This window comes from Salarias fasciatus, chromosome 10 (assembly GCF_902148845.1).
Source record: "Salarias fasciatus chromosome 10, fSalaFa1.1, whole genome shotgun sequence".
In the NCBI taxonomy this organism is placed as follows: domain Eukaryota; kingdom Metazoa; phylum Chordata; class Actinopteri; order Blenniiformes; family Blenniidae; genus Salarias; species Salarias fasciatus.
This window is the reverse complement of record NC_043754.1, coordinates 24,613,513-24,638,350: the sequence shown is the minus strand read 5'-3', so window position 1 is coordinate 24,638,350 and position 24,838 is coordinate 24,613,513. Positions and strand designations below refer to the sequence as shown.

Sequence of the window (24,838 nt, the reverse complement as noted above, 5' to 3'; positions counted from 1 at the left end):
CATCAGGATTGTGTTTCCTGCTGCGATCATACATTTGACTTCCAAGTCTTTGCTTGTGAACGGCTGGAGTCATGTTGAAAGGTAAAGTTGCAGTTGTGACTGGAGCAGCGATGGGGATCGGACAAGCAACTACCAAGTTATTTTTGCAGAACGGTGCCAAGGTAAAGTGGCTCCAGCTGATTTTGATATTGTATTTATTTCACATATTTGAGTGATTGCTTGTCTAAAGAGAACACGTTTGAGTTTTTGTGATTCTAATGGACCACACATTTTAGTCGCTTATTTCCATTTCTAGTTGTGCAAATGAGGGACTCAGCTTCTGTTGTGCATGATCTGTTCTTTTTATCTCAGTTTCTTATGAAGCACACACAAGCACAGCCTGTTCAAGCAATGAATGAGTCGGGCCACCTTTGATTCACGCTGCAATAAAAGTTATTACAATCATATTGTAAATTCACAGCGTTTAACAGCCATAAAAGCAGCAAGGCTTTTTTTTTTTTTAAATGTGCTTCGCGTTCTGACTGACCTTTTCCTGTGCAGGTTGCTCTCCTGGACCTGAATGAAAGGGCAGGAAAGAGTGTGAAGAAAGCTCTGGATGAAGAGTACGGACCAGAAAAAACTGTTTTCCTTCAGTGCAACGTAGAGTCTGACAAGGACGTCAAAGGTGATGAAAAGTTAGATTACATTAGATAGGCAAATATGGATTTGCTTAAACTTTTGCCTGAATATTATGTGCATGTGGCTGCTGCTGTATAGCTACAGTTAGAAAACCATCCATTCATTCACTATCTACCACTTTTCCGGACCAATACAACCACCGCATCAGTGCGGACCCTGCATCGATCCACCTGTCAATCTCAAGCTCCATCTTTTCTCTACTACAGACCTACAGATACTTGAACTCCTCCACTTGAGACAAAGTCTCTCCGGTAACTTGGAGAGGCTAGACCACCTTCTGGTCGAGGACCATGGCCTAAGATTTGGAAATGCCAACCCTCATCCCCATCGTTTCACACTCGGTTGCGAACTGCCCCAGTGCATGCTGTAGGTCCGGGTTCGATGACGCCAACCAGACAACATCATCTGCAAAAAGCAGAAATAGAATTCTGTGGTACCCAAAACTGGCCCCCCTTAGGCCCCTGGCTGCACCTAGAAAGTCTGTCCATGAAAATTATGAACAGAACTGGTGACAAAGGGCAGCCCTGCAGGAGTCCAACATGCACCGGGAACAGGTCTGACTTACTGCAGCCAATGTGGACCAGACTCCTACTCCGGTCATACAGAGACACTGGATGGCACTTAGGGGGCTCCGGCTCCGGGCTCCATACTCCCAAAGCAGCCCCCACAAGATACCATGAGGGACATGGTACAATACAGTGGTGGCTGGTGGTGAAATTTGTTGGGGGGGGCTACAAATGCTTGCATAATACCAATTAAATAACAGAGCTGCAAAAGCAACATCACCTATGATACACAGTTACATCAATTACAGGAACACTGTACTTTTTTAGTGCTCTACATCAACTCTCTCTCTCTCTCTCTCTCTCTCTCTCTCTCTCTCTCTCTCTCTCTCTCTCTCTCTCTCTCTCTCTCTGTCACATGCACACATTTCGGCACTGCAGACGTGTTCCAACCCAACTTCAGCAACTGCCCACAGATAGCCTGCTGCAGCTGTCTTATTACAGCTGCTTGGTGACATGTAGCCAAACACGCCTTCAGTACAACAGATAACCTCAGCAAAAACAAGGCGTCACAGTCCTTTAACAGGTCAAGATGGGCCTACCTTATTTGAAAAGAAGCTCACATCGACGCCTTTCTGGGATGCAAACAGGTTAATCACCATGTCGCTGAAGTCTAGTAATTTTTGGATGAATTCCGTCTCGATAGACAGCGTGGCAAGAGCATTCAATCGGTCCAAATAATTGGATTATCCAAAGCAAATAGTCCACCTGGTTCATGCTAATGCCCGCCACAGCTGAACTTTTTCTACCTCTTTCCCAACTCTGGCACCAACAGCAGCCCCGCTGCGTTAAATCGCCGCTATTGGTCAAAAGTCAGTGGCCTGTGGGCTAACTGAAGCTAGCCCAAAATGTTCAGTAAACCACGGTGGGCGGGACATGACACCTGTCAATCACTGACAAGAAGGAAATGAATGTATCTGATGGGCTGTAAAAAATCAGCCCATTTAGAGATATTCTATGTTTTCCTTTTGAATGATTGGTGCTGCTGCTGCCTTTGGTTTTATCTAAACTTAAAACAATCTGTTGTAAGTTGTTTAAAAAATAATTTTCTCATCTTTTTTGTATTAGCTGTCTTTTTGTGCTGGGAGAGCTTAGCCCTACTATCCCATTTATACCAGCCGTCCCTGGTACGGGATACAGTCAGGTCGGCACCACTCCAAGTCGGCCCCGGCCAACTCGGCACCGCCCCGGGATACAGTCAACTCGGCATCAAGCCAAGTCGGCATCAAGCCAAGTCGGCCTCACGGGCGGGGGGGCTCTCGAGTGGCCGAGTTGGTCGGTGCGGACTTGACTGTAAGCTGCTTACCAACTCGGCCAAAAGCGTCTTTCTTTTTTTTTTTAATCACGATGGTGGATAATGTACCTGGGAGCTTCATGTTTGACGTCCGAGTAGCTTAGCTACAAGCGCGCAGCGCTTAGCGGCTGTCTGGTCATGTGACCGGTCCCAAGGCATTCTGGGAATCGTAGTGCAGCGATGCCGGCTGCGCCGCGACGATTTGCAGTTTTTTTCGTGCCGGCAGCGCCGCTTCTCCTCACGTAGCAGGCAGGGGACTGGAGGACAAACTGTGTGGTTATGGTGACTGACAGGCTAGAGGTGGAGAATGGACCTGGAGCTTCATGGTTGACGTCCTGTTTGAACCGAGTAGCTTAGCTACGAGCGCACAGCGCGAGCGGCTGTCTGGTCATGTGACCAGATCATGTGACCGGCATGTGATCCGCGAACGCTGCATGATCAAACCAGTCGCCTGCATTATAATTTTATTATAATGTTCTCCACCCCTGAAGTTTGGTCAGCCAGTACAGTTAGATTTACAATTAGATCTAAAACATGTAGGGTCACCGCTCCTGAGGACTGGAGTTTGACACGTGATTTAAATGTAAACATGACGACCGTCATTTCAGTGAAATGAAATGTATATAATATTTTACCGGAGGGCTACGTTTATGAGCTTATGAACGCCAAGAAACCATATGAACAGCTTAACATGTACTACTGGTAATCATTTGATATTACAGTCCCAGTTGCTATTACTGTTGACGCACACTAGATGGCGGGCAAACAACATTTACAACAAAATACATGCTTTTGCAAATGACAATGTTTGTTAAAGAAAAGAATAATGACTGATAAACTAACAATGTTGATCAGAAATGAACAAATCAGCATAAGCATAATGCAATACAGGTATTATGTTGTGGTTGGGATGAAATACAACAAGTATGATCGAGTTCGTCATGCAGCTTCGGTCTTTCTAGGTTTCCACTGATTGGGTAAAAATAAATTAATTGTACTGGCTGACCAAACTTCGGGGGTGGAGAACATTACAATAAAATTATAATGCAGGCGACTGGTTTGATCAGGCGGCGTTCGCGGATCACATGCTGGTCACATGATCTGGTCACATGACCAGACAGCCGCTCGCGCTGTGCGCTCGTAGCTAAGCTACTCGGTTCAAACAGGACGTCAACCATGAAGCTCCAGGTCCATTCTCCACCTCTAGCCTGTCAGTCACCATAACCACACAGTTTGTCCTCCAGTCCCCTGCCTGCTACGTGAGGAGAAGCGGCGCTGCCGGCACGAAAAAAACTGCAAATCGTCGCGGCGCAGCCGGCATCGCTGCACTACGATTCCCAGAATGCCTTGGGACCGGTCACATGACCAGACAGCCGCTAAGCGCTGCGCGCTTGTAGCTAAGCTACTCGGACGTCAAACATGAAGCTCCCAGGTACATTATCCACCATCGTGATTGAAAAAAAAAGAAAGACGCTTTTGGCCGAGTTGGTAAGCAGCTTACAGTCAAGTCCGCACCGACCAACTCGGTCACTCGAGAGCCCCCCCGCCCGTGAGGCCGACTTGGCTTGATGCCGACTTGGCTTGATGCCGAGTTGGCTTGATGCCGAGTTGACTGTATCCCGGGGCGGTGCCGAGTTGGCCGGGGCCGACTTGGAGTGGTGCCGACCTGACTGTAAACCCCCTGGTACAATGCCTTCTCCAAATCCACAAAACACATGTGGACTGGTTAGGGGAACTCCCACAAGCCCTCTAGCACCCTATGGAGTGAACAGAGCTGGTCCAGGGTTCCATGACCAGAATGGTAACCGCACTGTTCCTCCTGAATCCGAGGTTCAACTATCAGTTGAATTCTCCTCTCCAGTACTCTGGAGCACACCCTTTGGTTCCCCTTTTTAAAAACCCACTGATCCAGAGGCACCGTCCCAGAATGCCACGTAAAGTTACAGAGACATGTCAACCAAGACAGTCCCTGCACATCCAGAGACTTAATGTACTCAGGGTGAAACTAATCCACACCTGGTGGCTTGCCACCGAGGAGCTTACCAAACATCTCGGTAACTTCAGTTTGGGTGTTGGATGAATCCACCTCTGAGACCTCAGCCTCTGCTTCCTCTTCAGAGGAAGTGGTGAGGGGATTGAGGAGGTCCTCAAAGTATTCCTTCCACTGTAAGATAATATCCCCAGTTAAAGCTCGTGTCTGGAGTTTCCGTTCGTTTCCAATGTATGTATCATTTTTTAACAGAGCTTAAATGTGTCAGTCTGGTTCGATACTACAATATAATATTAGCATAAAGCAATATAAAAATTTATTTATGGGCCCCGCCTTCGTCTCATAGACCCCCATGTTATCCGAAAAAGCGCTGGTCAGCTTCAGCCAATAGACTTCGAGCTTCCGCTTTGTCATGCTGTCAATCAAAGTGTGCACACAGCGTGGCAGCCAGAGAGCACGGCCACTCGCCCAGGCAGAGGTGAGTTAGCTCTGCAGCAGCCACCCCGCTTACCTCGGATATATCCACTGTCTGCTGAACATCCACCGTAAACAGCTAAACATGTAGGATGCTGGAGGACTCAGAGGCTCTCATTTTCACCCGACAGATAATGCGCATGCACAACTAAAGGGGCGTGGCTTGGTCGCTCATGAAAGCAGAGAGAGGGCGGAACCTCGAGACATAGGATTAAAAAAAAATCTCTCTTTCAAAACTCTGGACACGAGCTTTAAGGTCAGTAGATCCCCACCTGAACAATAAGCATTGTTGGAGGAGGCCTGCTTTCTCCTCTTGAGGTTTGCCAGAATTTCTTTGAGGCCGATCGGTAGTCCTCCTCCATGGCCTCTCTGAACTCCTCCCAGACCCAAGTTTTTACCTCCACAACCATTGGGACTACAGTTCGCTTTGCCTGCCAGTACCTGTCAGCTGCTCCTGGAGTCCCACGAGCCAACAAGACTCAGGAGGACTCCTTCTTCAGCTTGATGGCAGCCCTTACTTCTGCTGTCCACCACTGATTTCAGGGTTTGCCAATAAGAAAACACTGCTCAGGTTCAGATCGGGGAGGCCTTGTGTCCCAATCATCTCCCTTCAGTTCTCACTTTCCCTGCCCACAAGTGCATTGAAGTCCTTTCAATTGGGTTCTGGAGCCATGGCTGTGTGTGGAGGGGAGCCCAACTATATCTGCCTCTCAATCTCCTTCACAAACTCGGGTTACCCTCCTAATGTCACGATTTATTAGATTATTAGCTGTAACAAGAAGGAATATAATTTAAAGGAAAATATGTCAATCGATGCAATACGTTCATGCACAGACAGCTCCAAACTTGGAGTGACATGCTGATGATCCCTCCTTTTGATTCATACCGTGCTGATCAAATTCAGGAGAAATTAAAAGAGCACAGCGCAGTTTTAAATATTAAATTATCAATTATTCACACCCACACACGTTTTCACCTTTGCCTGATGGGCAGCAAGAGCTATTTCTGCAAGATCGCAGTCGCTCCTATTTTCCTGTGCAGGGCACTGAAGGCACAGCAACATGAGTGATTCGGGTACGAATTGCTCTGAGCTTGACGTAATGCGCGCTCCCGCTGGCCTGATATCCTTAAGTTTCGTTTTTGTCCGCCATTACTCCGCCAGATGCTTAGCAGCAACAACTGAGCAGTACTGAGGATGGAGCTTCCAGAAAGTAAGAAAAGACCGGCTTCTAGCACTGCCACAGCTCCAGCACAGACCCCACCAGGCAAAAGAAACTTTAATTTTACTCGAGCGCTACTAAAAGAGCGAGGAAGGAGTTCCCCTCTTCTGTGCACGTACATGGGCACAAGCCACAGACACCAGCAATTCACTAAGCTGTAGTTACACCCAAGGCCTGCAGGGGTCGGTGTTTCGCATATAACGAGCAAACTGCTTAATGCACCTTTAAGCAGAGAGACATGCACAACATGCAGGATATGCATGATGGCGCAGATTGGCAGCCTTGCTTCCGTCAGTCTGCCCCAGGGCAGCTGTGTCTACAATAGTAGCTTACCACCACCCAGTATGGTGTGAATGAATAATGCAATGTAAAGCTTCTTTGAGTGTCCAGAAAAGCGCTATATAAAACCAATGCATTATTATTATTATTATTATTATCATAGGATTTACAGCAAAATATAAATTCTGACTTTTCCCACTATCCAGATGCTTTTCAGACCGCAGTAAAAACCTTCAAAGGGATCGACATTGTGTGCAACAATGCTGGCATCCTGAATGAGCCCGAGTGGGAGAAATCTGTGTCCATAAACCTGGTAAGTTTCTCTTAATAACACAGGATCCGTGTTAAGTGTTCATGTGTTGCTCTGTTTCGACAGACCGGGGTCATCAGGGTGGGCTTCGTGGCTCTGGAGCATATGAACAAGTTAACTGGAGGTCGGGGGGGAGTCATAGTGAACACGGCTTCATTAGCAGGTAAAACCCCAAATTCTCATTTTATGTACAAATCAAATCATGTAAACTCAAAGAATGCAACTCAAAGGGTAAAATATCGACCCAGAGTTCTGTTGGAGAGAGAAACTGTTGGTCCTGAAGTCTCTCATATGTTGTATGATTTCAGGTCTAGCGCCACGGCCGGTCTTCCCCGCCTACGCAGCCACCAAACACGGCGTGGTGGGTTTCACGCGATCCATGGCGGTAAGGTCACAATAACGATCACTGCCCAGGAAAATCCTGAGTTGAGCTGTAATTTAATAAAGAGTGTGTGTGTGTGTGTGTGTGTGTGTGTGTGTGTGTGTGTGTGTGTGTGTGTGTTCCCAGGCTGCCTCTGATGCCTTGGGCTACGGTATTCGCTTCAATGCTCTTTGCCCCGCCGGTGTTCAAACCAACCTGTTTGATGCCATTAAAGCCCAGATGGGGCAGTTCTCCGACCTGTACTACCTGGTGGAACAGTCTGTACAGAAAGGGATTCTAGAGTAAGCCATTTTATTTATGTCTTGAGGCATTTCCAAATGAAAGCACAAACCTTTGGTTGCGTTTTGGGTGTAAGTTTGCAAGGCAGCTGGAGTCGAAGCCGCTGAAAAGGCTACTTTTTGAAAATGCTTCAAGTCCCTCTCCATGGAAACGGGGGAGTCTTCAAAGTGTATATTTTGAAGATTGCATTCATTGACTGTTGCTGTCAAACTTTCCCGTCGTTAAGAATCACTGTCTGTTTTTGTTTCAGTGTGTCTCAGGTGGCTGAGGGCGCCCTCGAGCTGGCGACCGACGAAACCAAGAACGGAGAAGCCCTCATACTCAGATACAATGAGAAGAAATACGCGATATTCCCTACATTATGAATAACCTGAGAAATCATGACGCCATCACACCGAGGCGATGATTTCATCAGAAAACCAAAAAGGACTGCACCTCTTCTCATTCATTATTTCATATCAAACGTTACCTCACAGAGGCCAGAACATTGTTTTGCATTCAGCTGAAACTGCTCATCATTTTCATGTACATGACAATACATTTTGTAACTTTCTTGAATCTGTAATGTTAGGTTCTCAGTACATCATGATGTGACAGAACATGTGCATATTCACCCAGTGTTTCCTTCACAGGCCAAAAACAAAAATAAGCTTTTGAGGGTAAATTGGTGCATAACTGTCCTGTAAGTGTTTAACTGTCTCAGTCTTTCTGTGTTACCCATACAATATGTCGCTGTTGGACATGTGGATTAAAGTCCAGTGTTTGCATCTCCATCTGCTGTTATTCCTTCTGCGACTGTTTTAATGAGACTTCCGACCAAGGAAACGGATGAAGACCATGGCATTAAAACTATGAAGGTGACTTTAACTGTGGCCGTCAAGAGACGTCTCAACGAACCCACTGTACTGCACCGCGGCCAGCGTTCCCTCTGAGCAGTGCTCCCCTGTTCTCTGCACACAATAAATCTATGCACCACATAAAATAAAATTCAGCCTGGACTGTAAATAATGTGTGCCATATTGTAAAGCAACTGAGTGAGTGACGGCTGGTGGTAAATTTTTAAGGTGTGGTGCTTCATCATTCTTCAGTTTCAGTGTGTTCATAAACTAGATAATGATGGATGACAGTGAATTAGCCCCAAACAAAACTGGTTGGTTTAAATCCATATCATTCATTTATATTGTTAATCACTTATTGGTGGAATCCTTAATAAGACCGGCGACTTCTCTGGTGTCCCAAGCTGTGTATGTGGTAATATAACCATTATACTGTGTGTGTGTGTACATTCTGCTCTTCAGCAAGTAGGCGTACAGCAAACGGTGTGGCGGAGTTAAGAGAGGTAAATGCAGTGAACCCTTTGCTATGGATAAACAAACAAGCTGCAGCACATCCACTCATCAAGCCACGGTAAAAAAGAAATGCTGCAGCACTCAGACGTGAAGAGCTGAAGAAGATCTCCCAGCTTGTGGATATTTGTTCCACATTTCAAGCATTCAGTGACGATTGTGACAGAGAATTTAGCTAAATGGATCAAATCAGAACAGCATCCAGAAATTGTCTCGAAGTGGCACATTTGGCTGATGTGCATAAAGTCAAAGCAGGAAGCTGACGGTGCCATCAACCTGGACAGAGTCTACAACCACTGGAGAGGTGAGGCGGGCAGACAGGGAAAAGTAAGGTCACATTTAAGCCCACAGTCACAATCAGGCTTGTTTTAATGTTATTTTTTGAAAACTTTCATTTATGGACATTAATCATCAAATACTCTCTCTAGATTATGAGTAGCGAAATGCTCATTATGAAGAAGCCCACCAGGGCCCACCGAGGCCTGCAGAGCAAGACATGAGCTGGGCTGAAGATCCAAATCAGAGGTGTTCAGGGGTCACATGCAGCAGTTTCCCCTTGAATGGGCCACATTGGCACAATAACCTTCAGATTGGTTTAGAGTGTACCTGAGCAAAATTCACAAAATTGACCATTTCAACTGAAAATGACAACGATCTCAATATTAATGGAGCAGATTAAAGTGAAATGCCCAAAAACCTCCCCTAAGGCTGTTGCATTATGGGTGTTTTATAAAGTCGCTGTGACTACATGGCTTTGAGGCTAGTTTGATAGCAACAAGGTGGCTATGCTATTGCGACTCAGGCCTTACTGTTGAGTCTGTTAATCATGTAAAATTTACAAATTTTTTCTTTAAACCTTTCCCGTGTTTATTTTTTGGGGCAAAATCCACATTTTTTAGATTAATTGTTAGGTTAAAAACATCATGTCAATCTGCTCTTTTACCTTAAATGAAGATCAGATTCTACTTTAAGAAGAGAATTCAGACATTTTGAAGCATCTCCATTTTGTTAGTTGCATCAAATAATAACAGCATGAAAATGCGAACTGGAAATGAACATAATAATCACGGATGAGGAGTGGGAGCAAACGATGCAGGAGGGTTATAAATTAACAAACAGTCCAACACTAAGAGAGTTTGAATGGAAAACCAAAATTAGATTTTTTGAGAAATCGTTTTGTCACATCCAAATTTGGTAAAACTTCAGACCGATGTTGGAGGGGTTGTGGTGGTGTGGAGGACCATACTCATATATTTTGGGATTGTCCCAAATTAACAAACTATTGGAAAGACATTCAGAGTAAAAATTTAAACTGCTTGGGTATCAAAATTCCATTAGAACCAAATTTTATAATTCTGGGAATTTTCCCAATTAATTTTATACCACACTGTAACAGAATTCAATTAAAAATATTACTTTTGATTGCAAAAAAAAAATGATTACTATCTCCTGGCTTAAACCTCAATCTCCCAGCATTACACAACAGAAGAACAAACTGAAGGAAGTATGTCACATGGAGCAGATAACTGCAAGACTGCAAATTAAAACTGAGATATTTAAAGATAAATAGTCTTCAATTCACAATTATATTTGTAATTGAATTCTTGTTTATTGAGAAAAGAAAAAAAATATATTTTTTCATTGTAATATGGGAAAAAAAGTGTTTGATGGCAACAAGGAGTACTATTGTACCACATTGTACGAGTATCTGTTAAATTTTGCATGTTACAGCTGTATGGTGGAATTTGATTTGCAGATTTTGAATAAAGAATAAGTTAAAAAAAATAATAAAATAATAACAGCATTGTCTACTAACAACAATTAAAAAAAAACTTCAATTTCCAAGTGTGAACCTCATACTAATTTACATCTTCCGTGGATTATAGAGCAAGTTTCAGTACAAACATCCCTCTTCTTAACCATGTAGTCAGAAAATGAGGAGTGACTTTCTTTACAGGAACTGTGAACCTGCTGGACTCCGACCACAGACAGGTTTTCCTGCACCACGGAGCTCAGGCGCCATCTGGTGACAAAACCTTGGCATTACAACCACACACACCAGCCACTGTTTAGTTTGAGGAACCTGACTTGGATTAAAATTACTGAAAAACAGAGTAAAAGCAGGAACGGGCTTCAAATGTGCAAATGGATAAACTGAATAAACAAGACAAATGTGTCATGACAGGACAAATCCTGTAAAAAAAAAAAAAAAAGCACAGTAGCCCAAACCTGCCAACATTGGGCTGAGAAAAATGGGAGATTCTCTCGTAAAGTGGTTGTTACTCTCCACCGGCAACATCGCTCCCCCGATTTCAACAAATATGTTTAATATTAATTAAAATCAAAGACAATATACAATCACATGCAATACCAGTAACAAAAAATTGCTGCTTTTTATTACAGATTCTAAACCAACACGCACACTAAATCAAGCACTGAGGCAGTGGTGTGTGTGTGTGTGTGTGTGTGTGTGTGTGTGTGTGTGTGTGTGTGTGTGTGTGAGACTTTTCCTGGTCCCCTTTGTCACCTAAGAATCTGTTTTACTTTCCGAGGAACTCTGGTCTCTGCCCCAGTGAAGAGGACTTCATCTGCCAGCTGACGTTCCCTCCACTGGATTCATCACACAGGAGCCTGTATGGCTGGTCTGCAGGTTTTGGAGACTTCAGCATCCAGTTCTGCTACAGCAGGCTGGTAAAGTCCAATTTTCTGACAAAATCAGGCTTGATGCCCATCAGAGAGGTGATTCAGTCTGTTATGACCCTTTGATGATCTCAGTTTATTTCTGCACAGTAAAAATCGCACTGGTCCATTTAAGTCATTTTTTATTACTAAAGCTTGCATTTTTATTTACTTGTATTTATTTCTAACAATTTTCTGCATCCATGCATGTTCCGGTTCCTGGCGTTTTATGTCAAGCAGTGAACAGAATCTCTTTTGCATCACACTCAAGCATATTGTCACCAGTACTTATCACCGGTTGGCACTCGCCATGCATAGATTCATCAGAGAGTATAGTCACACCTTTTCTCATAGTTTAGCTGCTCCTGTGACTTATAGTCAGATTTGACAGTTCTTTATCTGTCTTTATCATGTACTGACTGACATGAAGAAAGGTGCAAACATGACCAGCTACAAGAGAGTGCTCTGTGCTTGTGACAACTATATCCTGCTCCTGTACCAACAAAAAAAAGACCTGAAACCAGAGCCAGTGTCACATTGCAGAGGGGGCAGGGACTTATAGTAGGCCCCTGCAGCGCATTTGGCTATTTCACTTGTTAAGTATTCACATAAGAGCTGGTCTGGATCTGAGCTGTATTCAGCCGCTGACAAAAAGGGACTAAATGAACAGCTCCAGCTTCAAAAAAAAAAAAAAAAAGTGTCACACTTTGAACTATCAAAATATGAAATAAAACCATAGATCATCAAAGAGACTCAATTCGGTTCATAAATGGCTAGATATTACACAAAACAAAGTAAATCCAACATTAGACACTGAGCAGTGACAGCCTATAGGACACAGCGGATCAGATAGTAGTGTTCATAATGGGCCACAGGGACAGAAGGGCCAAACGGAGACAGCGCGGATTACGATTACCATAGTTGTGCAACACAATTTGTGCTATTTCAGCACCATGGACAGCAACATGGATTTATCATTGAACCTGCTGATAATCCAGCACCACAACTGCCGACAGGCTATTTCAGCACCACGGTCAGCGCCACGAACTCTACCGGTAATTTGCTCAGATAAAGGTAAAAAAGTAAAGCAGACAAAACCAACAGGGTGGGAAAAGAAGGACAGAAGGTCAGTGACATTCAGCAATGATGGATACAATACAGCAGCTGAACAATAAGGTCACACATGATCAACCTAGACAGGACAAAAAAAAAACAAACAAGTGTACAAGCAACATGTATGGCCTGTTGTTAATGCAATTACCAAACAGACACGGCCGTCCACAACACAGATAGCTATGAAAACAACGCTATTTAAGGAAAAGTCCAGAGAGCCAACATCTATGACAAGCTTAGCCTGTCATTACAAATATTGAATAAGGCTCAACTTACTGATGATGTTTTCATCCAGCAGTAGGGAGTTTGAATCTGATCCAGAACAAAAAAGAAATCTAATCCAGCAAAAAATCCACTGCAACCAACATGAAATGTCCAGTTAAAAAAATAAAAACTCAAACAGCACCATCTTACAGCACCGTCTTCCTCTGCTTCATCCTCGCAAACCTTTCAGCCACCTTGTTCTTATCAATATCAAAGTCCCTCCATGTGGATAGCAAAGTGAGGTTTGAGAGTCTGGGCTCGTTCATGTATGCCCAAAGGTGGTTTTTAATTAATTTCAGGCATCTGAAACTGCATTCTGCCTTTGCACCAGGGACGGCCGGCCAGTAGAGGGCGCCACGGTGCCGCCGCACCATTCATCACTCACCACTCACCTCATTATCTTGAATAAATACATACAAAAAAAACATTTTAATGAAATAATGAGTTGGAAAAATTTTGGAGTGAACGTTTATCTATTTTTCTATTAGCATAATAAAAAAATATATCGGGAATGATGATGAATTAGGTTGTTGTCGGATTAGTGACGCATTTCCGGTTTCCGCTCTGGGGCGCAAAAATCTTTGGCCATAGCATAGACAGATATCTTATAGAACACTAGATGCCTCACGGCAGATTCCACGACGTCCGCAGAGGTCGGCCATCTTTGTACGGGAAAGCTCAGAGTTTCTGTGGAACGCAATGTGAGGTTGGTGATCTGTGCAGACGTTTATACTCTTATTTCGCTGAAATTTTTAAGTGGAACATCTTAAAGCACTATAAGGCAATTGCTGTTGTGACTCTGAGTTATATAAAAATTGATTGATCAAGAGATTCACTCAGTTGCCTTTTATTCATTTACTTAATTATATTGCGACTGTAATTCCATTATTTGACTTTCTGAGCTCCTTTTATAATTTTTTGCAATGCCTAATTCAATATTTTTTTAACAATGTGTTTTCTGGTGCACTATTACATGTTCAAATAATCTATGGGGGGACATTATACTTTCACAATAGATTTAATAATGTGGAAGGTTACTGTTTAATGTTATATTTTAATAAATATAAGCTAATATAATATATGCAATATAGGTTCATGAGATTTAAAGGTGCATTAAGGAGTTTTTCAACTTTAAAAATACTTAATTTCCATCATAAATATGTTACACATTTTTAATGATGTGTACAATGTGCCCTGACATATTCATTGCAAGTACCGCTAACAGCGTTAAATTGTCACTTGAAAGTTGCAGTGCCGGTCCGGCACCAGAATTTTTGGGGGGAGAATTTGAGAGGAATAACGTAATGCACGCTCCGGCTGGCCTGATTTAGTTAGGTTTCGTTTTGTCCGCCATTACTCCGCCAGATGCTTAGTGAGCAACAACTGAGCAGAATCTTCCAGAAAGTAAGAAAAGACTGGCTTCTAGCTCTGCCACAGCTCCAGCACAGACTCCACCAGGTAAAAGAAACTTTAATTTTACTCGAGTGCTACTAAAAGAGCGAGGAAGGAGTTCCCCTCTTCCGTGCATGCAAGCCACAGGAACGAGTATTTCGCTAAGCTGCATTATGCCCAAGGCCTGCAGGGGGCGGTGTTTCGCATAAAACGTGCAAACTCCTCAATGCACCTTTAAGTATTTCTGAAATTTCAGGTGGGTAAATAGTTTATCTGCAGCCTCCACTGCAGCCCTGCCACATCTTAAAATATTTTCATACAAAACTAAAAATGTGGACATGTATGGTTTGTCTAAATTGTTCATAAGTGCTATAAATATATCCCAGTGTAAGTATTTGAACATGGAGCCTAATATGAAGAATATTATGAATATTCAGGATATGATATATTTATTATGTATATTTAGGGCATGCCATAGACTCTCATTGAAAGCTGGACCTGCCCAGTAGCTTCCCTTCAATACAGGAGATAGGGCGATGTTGGGGCTCACCTTTCATGCGCCCACAGCGGAATACAAAAGGATTATTTTCGTACCACCACCCTCCCGTCATGGGAGGCGCTGACATGTAGCCGACAGACCGATCAAGGCAGGAAGTTGGAGACGCAGATTCCCCAACTAGGCAGTGCATCTCAGCTGGCCAAGAGTAGCTACAGAGGTAAGCTAAAGAGTGTAAATAGTGTACACACAATCTTTTTAATCTTGTCATATTGTGAGACACACATCTTAATATAGGCCCTCCAGAAAATAATAGTCTACTTTTATAGAGGTGCTATGTTAATTTGCATTGTTGAAAAAATTAACACATTCAAATAAAAAATGTAAATAGTTTATCAGCATTGAGAAATTTGCTGATTTGCGGATTTGAAGGGGCCACGCGCGAGGCCCGTGCGTTCCCCGCGCATGGAGTGTGAAAGGACTGATCTGTTTGCATGCAGTTCTGACTTTTCCGCACAGACACCGTGTAAACCCGGACAGATTCGCGCCTGCACAGCTGCGTATGTGTGAATGAGGCCTAAGAAAAGGCGGACCCTCTGAGCAGCTGACGATCTTTAGCCAACCATCCATTTGGGCCCACTCAGAGGTGCACTGTGATCACTGCACACATCTCAGTGCAAATACATAATGAATCGCACACATACACACACACACACACACACACACACACACACACACACACACACACACACACACACTGTCTTAAAGGGATACTTCAACATTTTGGCAAATTGGTCCATTTAGCGCAACTCCTTAATCATTTCGAACAGCATACTTACTTTTTTGTGAGGGCGAGCTGTTGTTTATTCAGAGGTGAGTCGGGGAAGGTTTTCGGGACGGACACAATGGAAGTGGATGGTATTTTTATTCCCCCTCGTCAAACTCATCAAATACACAATCCAACAACCCCAAAACACTTTGGTGGACACGTTATAATCCACACATTCACCACGCTGTGGAACACCAACAAATAATATTGTAGCGTTACGACACTGAAGCAAATACTGGGAACTACTTTTTCTTTTGAAATCACTACGCCCAGACAAGTAGTTCCGTCTTAGCAATCTTCGCATAAACAACTCAATCTCGTAATTTTGCATTAATATTTCACAGCGTAGTGAATGTTCGGATTATAACGTGTCCACCAAAGTGTTTTGGGGTTGTTGGATTGTGTATTTGATGAGTTTGACGAGGGGAAGTAAAAATACCATCTACTTCCATTGTGTCCGTCCCGAAAACCTTCCCCGACTCAACTCTGAATAAACAACAGCTCGAACTCACAAAAAAGGTAAGTATGCTGTTCGAAATGACTAAGGAATTGCGCTAAATGGGCCAATTTGCCAAAATGTTGAAGTATCCCTTTAAACAGAAAATCCAATAGCTCAACAAGTTGAACTGAATGCTTTGTCGAACTTAGAGCTAGGGCTGTCACGATTAGGATTTTTTGGAGACGATTAATTTTCAGGAAAAAAATCGCGATTGACGAATATATTGGGGGGGTGCATGCGTCAAATCACGGGGTGGGGGGGTGGCGGGGGGGGGTGGAGGCGTGTGTGCATGTGTTGTTGTGTGTGCGTGTGTTGGAATCTAGTCGCGGGCTTGCCTGGATGGTTCGTTGGGCCGGCCTCGGCCCGCGGCCCACCAGTTGGTGATCGCTGTAGTATTATATTATTAGCATTAGCATGTTAGCGCTTTTGACCGGCACTTTTTTACAGCCAAATTAACACATCGCTTCCTCCACGTCACTGGGCTCTCCCTTAGTTGGGCTGAAAACTGGAATGCATCCACAGCGGTGCTCTGGTACGTGCCTTCGGAACCAGGACCTCCTCACCCTCCGTGTTACTAGCCTAGCCTCGCTAACCGTCCAGCCGAGACGAGAGGGAAACGGCAGGGTGAGTGAGGCTGCTGCTGCTGCTGCTGCTGCTGCTGGCGCTCCACCGTCATACCATGATGTCAGATTCTGAGCTTTATGCATCTTTGTGGATAAAATAAATAATTCACGGTAATCACGAATATGAAAAAAAATCACGATTAATGATTATTGTAATAATTGTGACAGCCCTACTTAGAGCATGATGAAATTAAGAGAAGCTGCCATTTTAAGGTGCATACAGGGCATTATAAATAGTCAACATAATCTTAAAACAAGGACTGACCTATAGTGCATGTTATCAGTGATGGGGGAAATCCTTCCAGACACGGGGAGGAACATGCAAACTCCACACAGATGACCCACAACGTCTGGGGATTGAACCCGTGACCTTCTTGCTGTGAGGGGCAAGAGTGCTAACTCCTCAGCCACCGTGCTGAGTACAGGTTAAACAGGTGCTGCCCAGGTGGGATCTGTCCGCTAGAACTTTTTTCATATAAAAGTCAGTTTGAAATAGCAGACCTTTTTTATAGAAGTTATGCAATGATGACTCCAACTTAAACCAACAGTAAAAGAAAAAGCATTGGAGAAGCCTGGATCTTTCTAGTCCGGGTAAAGCAGCATACTTACATCTGGAAAAAGAGACTTTATGATCGTCAATTTCTCTCTCCATACTGCAGAGGAGGTTAACCTTCTCATCTTACCCAGCCAGTTACCTTGATCACAGATGGAGGCCTGCTAGAGGACTGGCATGAGTGAGGACTGGAGCACAAACAGAGGCAAGGGGCTGACTTCTGAAAACAGGGAGGGACGTATCACTAATGTCTTATCACATCGGGCTCAATGACAATTTAATCAATTCAGCAGCCTACCTCTGGAGCATCATCAACCAAACATTCCCCCAGGCTGGAAGGCTTGACTAGAAGCATTCCCAGAATCCTGTGTGCAAACGAGTCACTGTAAAATCAAATAAAACAAACCAAAAAAAAACACTAAACTCTCCCTTCCCTGCATGCAGCAGTCAGACCATGCCCAGCCTCAAACAAAGTGAGGTCTCAGAGAGAGAAGTTCTTCCCTTTCCCAACAGGGGGTGCTGTTTTCACTCCAAGTGCTTGACGCTTGGATGTACATGTCAACCCTCGTATCTTCCCGTTTTTTTACACTTGTATTCTTACAAATACATCAGTGGGCAGTGCCCCCCTTCATAACCGCGGGCCCGGGGCAGCTGTACCCTCTGGCTTGTGACGTCCTCACGACCAGCACCGTATTCCCCGATGGACGGACGGGACTCTCCAGAAGACCAGCGGGACTCTTCGCCGGACGAGCAGCTGTGTCCTCTGACGGAGCAGTGAGTTCACCCCCGTCCACTCTTCCCATCAACCACACTTACTGTTGGTGAGCTCATCATAAGGAATATCCACTTTTTCAACTCCGCCACTCACTGCTTTCCAGGAGCTACAGTTTGATCCATTTTCCTTCTGGAAAACCTTCCTCCCACCGTAAGTCTCATCGTCATTCACATGGGAACCAATGGCTCGGGCGAAGGTGTTTCAGAACTGCTCAAGAAGGATTGTAATAGATTGTCTGATTTTTTTAAAGGACTGTGGTCTGTCCATTTCAATCAGCAGTCTGATCCCCTCCGTTGGCTGTGCAGTAACCTGTGAATGCACGTTTTTAGGGCCCTGGCACCGATGGTGAGCAGGACCCAACGTGTGGATCAATCTGACAGATCATGTACTTTCGCTACATTCATCATTTTTCCCTTTTGGTTTTTCATCTTTAACTGCTGCTAATCAAAGGGTGAATGATTTTCGCTGCTGGGGAAAAATATTGGTCAATCTCATTGTGATGGAATCAGTACCCACAACCACATACAGTATGTTAGTACAGTTCCGTTCAGAGGCAATGCTATGCAGCTTTGTTCTGCATTTGTTGGTGCACTGAAAGTTGTTAGCCAGTTATGTAAATTAAATTCCACACCACTGATTGAGCTCACCTGAACTGAGAGCTGCAGTTTAAATACATTGCCTTGATCAAACACCATGCACTGCTATGTTGTACTGGGCACTTTATCATCGTTGTTGTCGCTGGTGGTGGAGACAAATTTGATGTTGCCTGTTTGTGAAATGACTGCAATGTTAAATATGATGCAGAGGACGTTTACGACAGTGAGCTTTCACAGGAGACCAGTGGGGGAGTGCTACAGCAAATCTTGCATAGTACTGCTTTAATTGCTTAATTTGTGTAACTGTCTGTTATATGGCTTGGATATTTCTGACCTGTTGTGATTTTGAAAGACTGCAAATTGAAATATAACAATTCCTTGGGCCATTCTGTGTTTAAGGTGAATAAAGCCAGTGATTATTTGAACTTTTCGAGCCTTGATCTTGTGGTACTGACATTGATGAATGAAGAGTTTTCCCCACAAACAACAGAGTGTTATGAGATGACTTCCTGATATGGTTTGAGTTTCCATTTGAGCATGTGACTCTTAAAGGGTTCAACCCACCAATGTCAGGATGTTAACTCCTCTGTGCAGGAAACATCACCAGTTGGCTTCCCCGGCGAGGGCAGTTGGTTGAAGAAAAAGGTTGACTTTAATCCATATGTCCCACCATCTGACGGACATATATTAAACAGGATTAAAATGTTTTCTTACCAGCACCGAGTGTCTCTGTTTATTTTCACCCCACTCACTTGTTCACCTCTACATGTTAGTAAAAAACTCTCACTGTCTACTGAAGTGTAGTTCTGAGCTGGAGCTGTGAAGACACTTCCACACCAAGAGAAGTGAAGAACAGGAGCCACCGTTTACATTGTGAGCACTTTGGTGTTAAAAATATAATAGATAAACGCTAATGAGAGTGTTTGTTTTGTAAATTTTCTTCATTTGACAATGCCAGGATGAAATGTAAAAAAAAAAAACAAAAACAAAAGTTGAAGGTGGACTCAAACCACAGACTGACTTTTCTGCACCACCTGGTGGTGAACATTTGGTATTACAGCAACACACAACCACTACTGATTAGTTTGAGAAGCGGTGGCTTGGAGTTTTATTCCATGTAAAACTAAAATGAGGTTCAGATGAACAAATTACTGAACTGAATGAACAAGCTGTAAAAGAATTGCTTGCAGTCGTGTACAGCTGTGAAAAGTGTCCTCGTATGGAAGACCTGTCCCTGCAGAAAGTGATCACAAGCCGCTGGAAGTGATATTCATGAGCTGACTCCTCAGTGTCCCTGCCAGCATTTATTCAGCCATGAAACTACAACAACAGATGAAATGTTTCACCAGATCTCAAGTCTGTCTACTCTTTCGCTCCTGCATCGTCCCCTCTCCAGCCCGGTCTGGCTTCCTTCAGCTGATAGCGTGCCTCTGCAGTCCTCCCTGAAACCAGTCTGCCCTCAGTCTTTCTTGATCCCAGGTGAAGTTTCTCTCAGGGTCCGCCTTGTTGCATAATTTTGTTGTCCTTTCAGCTTGAGCTCCTTAGTGGCTGATTGCATCAGCAGGTGGTCTCAATGATCCTCCTTACAATAACATCAAATCAGGAACTGAAGCTACCTTCATGTCCTTATCTTATCTAAGCAAGGTTTCACACTGAAATATGTCTACCGGTCTGCATCCACTGAAACGAACTATGTGTGTGTTTTAACCTTTAACACTGAATAATATTAATATCTATCAGTATAGACAACAAAGACAGAAACGGTACTTTGAGTTTTGCTTCTGATTTATTGGATTCAGATCTTAAGTTTTCAAAGGAAAACTTTCTCAAAGTATGGTGCAGTTTTCTTTGATTTTACGTTGCTTAAAGGTTGCTGTTAATCTATTGGATATAAAATTTGATGACAGAATCATTAGTGTGAGTTATAAACATACAAATCGGGGGGACTTTAATTCATGTTCCGTTAAAGATCACATTGATTTACCTTTAAGGAAACATACATATTCCTTCTGCCTGTTGTTTCCTATTAAACTTCAAATCAAGCACACACACACACACACACACACACACACACACACACACACACACACACACACACGGCTCGTCTTGACCTTACATTGTACAGTTTGGTTATGCAACAGTGACAGACACATTTAAAGATCAACATCCAGCCGCAGATGGATTACATGCTGATCAAAACCTTTTAACGACACACACAGGAGCCAACTGTTCTATTTCTATTCTTAGTGTAAGGAAGTATTTTTTTTTTAGTAGGAGGACTGAACATATTCTGCTGGGAAAGAAGTGTAGAGAAATCACTTCACTGAAACACAGCAGGAGCAGATATTTTTAGAAGGAGGGAGTGTCGAGGTGGTTGCTCCACTGGAGCGTTTCTCCTTCCGTTTTGGTCGTCCTAAGTGTGTTTTGTTGCCATTTGTTGTTAAAGTTATTAGCAAGGTTGGATACATTATTCAAGCTAAATTAATATGAGAGTGTTGTTAGGCGAGACGATGTGTGGGACAAACTTTAAAGACGAGGGCTCATCATAAATGGGATTCTTTTTCTTTTCACCTTTAACATACAAAAAAGTGAGTTAAATATGCTTTTAAAATAATGTGGATTTATTTATAGAAAATTGAAAGAAAAAGCAGTTCAAGAAACATGTAAACTGTTTTTCTTAAGAATCTTTTCCGGTAAAAGTCAGAAGGGAACATTCCTGCTCTTTATAAAACGCTGCAGTTTAACCTCAACTCCTCAGACTCGAGTCAAAATATGTGGAAAGGAGTACGACTTTAAACCGAACATTTAACTGCAGTGTGTTCACATCAACCAGTCACAATTTTATATTTTTATGCGATTTATTAAACATTCTTCTTTGCTGAACCTCACAGCATGTCACCAGCTTCATGAGGTGAGTTAATGAAGTCTAGCAGGTTCTATTAAAATGGATTTTATTAGATTTTTAGCTGCCGTACCATTATTAATGTTTTTTATTTTCAGGTGAATTTCAGGATTAGAATCTTTTCTTTGCTGATGCCAACGCTGGACCGTGATTACTGTGAATTATAAATAAAGCCCTTTTCTTGCATTGGTGTTTTTATTTTGCTGTCAGTGTATCACCTTCACCTCTCACCTGAGCCTGCAGCCTCTGTTCCTCCCGGGTTCTGTGAGTTCTTCACACTCGGCTGACCTGCAGTTTGATGGCGCTTGTTTTGTGCGTCTTGTTGATAGTTGGGAACAAGGTGAGGAAACAGTCAATAATCAAAGGTCCTCTATGCCACTCCCCCATCGGCCCCTGGCATCCAACCACAACGCACCCACTTGGTTAAAAGCACAGAGCCCTCCTGACACCTCAGTCAGACCTCATTTGTGTGCCGGTCCACCAGGTTTGCGTGTTTCCTGCAGCGGCCTCCAGATCTTTGCTTGTGAACGGCCGGAGTCATGTTGAAAGGTAAAGTTGCAGTTGTGACTGGAGCGGCGATGGGGATCGGACAGGCAACAACCGAGTTACTTCTGCAGAAAGGTGCCAAGGTAAAGTGGCTCCAGCTGATTTTCATACTGCATTTACTTCACAGAGTAGAGCTATTGCCAGTCTTAAGGGAACAGTTCTGGGTTTTTCCTGATTCTGTGGCCACACATTTTGGTCACTTATTTCCACTTCTAGTTGTGCAAACGAGGGACTCGGCTTCTGTTCTTTTTATCTCAGTTTCTTATAAAGCACAGCCTGTCGGAGCAGGGGTGTCCTGCATGTTCTCCCTGCTGCAGCACGCCTCAATCTCATGGAGATGTTCATCCTCAAGCCTGTAGAAAAGTCCACTAACGAGTCCCTCATTGCAATCACCTGTGCTGCAGCCGCGAGAAAACTAAAACATGCAGGACGGCGGTTCTTCAGGACCAACTCCGGACACTCCTGTGTTAGAGCCACCTTTGAATCACGCAGCAGTAAATTATTACAATCCTTCTGTAATTTAACAACAGGAAGGAAGCCATAAAAGCAGTTGTTTTTGTTTTTTTCTCATGTGTTTTCTCATGTTTTTCTGTGCAGGTGGCCCTCCTGGATGTGAATGAAACTGCAGGAAACAGTGCGAAGGAAGCTCTGGATGAAGAGCACGGAGCAGAAAGCACTCTGTTCCTTCAGTGCAACGTGGAGTCTGACAAGGACGTCAAAGGTGATGAAAAGTTACATTAGACTGCTTCAAAACAGCTGCTTGTAATGAGTGGCTGGTGATCAGGCCTTCTGCTGTTCTTGGTGACGACCCTTCATGAGATTCAGGTGTGGTGAAGCAGGGAGACATGGGAAACATGCAGGGCTGCGGCAACAACGCATTCATCCACAAACATCTGATGATCCCTCTTTTTCACTCATTCCAAGACTGATTAGACCAGGACTCGTGCACAACATGCAGGATTTGCAGCAAAATGTAAATCTGACTGTGCCATTGTCCGCCGTTTCCCTGTCCAGATGCTTTCCGAGCCACAGTGGAGACCTTCGGCGGGATCGACATTGTGTGCAACAATGCTGGCATCCTGAATGAGGACAACTGGGAGAAGGCTCTGTCCACAAACCTGGTGAGTTTCTCCCGATAACAGTTGAACTCGGCGTTAAATGTTCATGTGTCGCTCTGTCTCGACAGGCCGGGGTCATCAGGGTGGGCTTCGTGGCTCTGGAGCATATGAACAAGCTAACTGGAGGTCGGGGAGGAGTCATCGTCAACACGGCCTCGTTGGCAGGTAAAACCCCAAATTCTCATTTAACACACCGGATCTTGTAAACTTAAAAAAATGATCCGTTCTGATTCCAGGTCTCATGCCAGCACCGGTCTTCCCCGTCTACTCGGCCACCAAACACGGCGTGGTGGGTTTCACGCGATCCATGGCGGTAAGCTCACGATAAAGGTCACTGCTCAGAAAAATCCTGTGCTGAACTGTAATTTGATGGTGTGTGTGTTTTCCCAGGCTGCCTCTGTTGTCTTGGGCTATGGTATTCGCTTCAATGCTCTTTGCCCCGCCATTGTTCAAACCAACCTCTTGACCACCATGGAGGCCCAGATGGGGCAGTTCTCCACCCTGTACCACCTGGTGGAAATGACCGTCCGCTCGGGGGTTCTGAAGTACGTCACGTTTTGAGCCCGTCGATCACACAACCTCTCCAAATGAGAACTCAAACCTCTGGTTGCTGTGGACTTTAAAGTTGGTCTGTTTCGTTTCAGTGCGTCTGAGGTGGCTGAGGGCGCCCTGGAGCTGCTCACCGACGAGACGAAGAACGGGGAAGCCCTCATCCTCAAACACGACGAGAAGAAATACATGACGTTCCCTTCACCGTGAGCAGCCTGAGAAATCGTGGCCGCCTCACAATGATAACACTTTCAGTCTTAAATATTCTGCTGAAACTGTTGTTTATGCACATGACAATAAAGTTTGCAACTTCGATACTGACTTCTGTGTTCTGTCTATTGTAATGTGACAGATTTTGAGGGTGTGTGTGTGAGAATATCCTGTCGGTGTCGATGGCGTTTTGTCTTTCCGTGTTACCCACTCAATGTGTCGCTGGTGGACATGTGGATGAAGCTCCAGTTTATGGACAACGTGAACAAACTGAAAACATCTGTGTAGAAACCGACTGAGCAACTGGCAGTTCTTTAATTCATTATTTAATAAATTACATGCTGAAACACAGGCCTTACCTTGAAGTTTGGAAATGCTGAGTGGTTTATATATTTTGTTAAACTCCTGGTAAAGACGCTAAATGGGGGGGAAAAAGTTGTTGTGGAAGTCTTTCGTTTCTATTCTTACAAATCTTAATAGAAATGAAGACGCGAGCACATTTTATTCTAATTTATTATAGTTCATTACTTTCAACTTGGCAGTGTTTCACAATTTAAAAAAAAAAAAAAAATTCAAGAGAGGATTGTAAAACTCAAAGGATTTTACACTTCAGTCTCAGGATTTAATTGGAGAGGGGTGTGAAACATAAGGCCCGAGGGCCATGAGCAACAAGATAATTTGAAAGTAAACATTGGTTTTTCAACAGTTTCTTTAAATCAGGGGTGGGCCGTCCTGGTCCTGGAGGGCCGCAGCCCTGCATGTTTTCCATGTCTCCCTGCTTCAACACACCTGAATCGAATCAAGACTCATGGCCAAGTCCAGCAGGAAGCCAGATAACGAGCCTCATTGCAATCAGCTGTGTTGAAGCAGGGAGACATG

At 43.9% G+C, this 24,838-nt stretch overlaps 1 protein-coding gene across 1 annotated transcript; it reads left to right on the top strand.

Annotated features, from left to right (window-relative positions):
* Positions 1 to 48: 48 nt before the first annotated feature.
* LOC115395467 (15-hydroxyprostaglandin dehydrogenase [NAD(+)]-like) lies at positions 49 to 23,985 on the top strand. The gene is made up of 7 exons (XM_030101028.1): positions 49 to 161; positions 22,680 to 22,803; positions 23,097 to 23,203; positions 23,269 to 23,365; positions 23,437 to 23,513; positions 23,591 to 23,745; positions 23,845 to 23,985. Exons 1-7 carry the CDS (start codon positions 72 to 74, stop codon positions 23,957 to 23,959), a joined length of 765 nt encoding a protein of 254 aa, XP_029956888.1. The 5' UTR covers positions 49 to 71; the 3' UTR covers positions 23,960 to 23,985.
* The last annotated feature ends 853 nt before the right edge of the window (positions 23,986 to 24,838 follow it).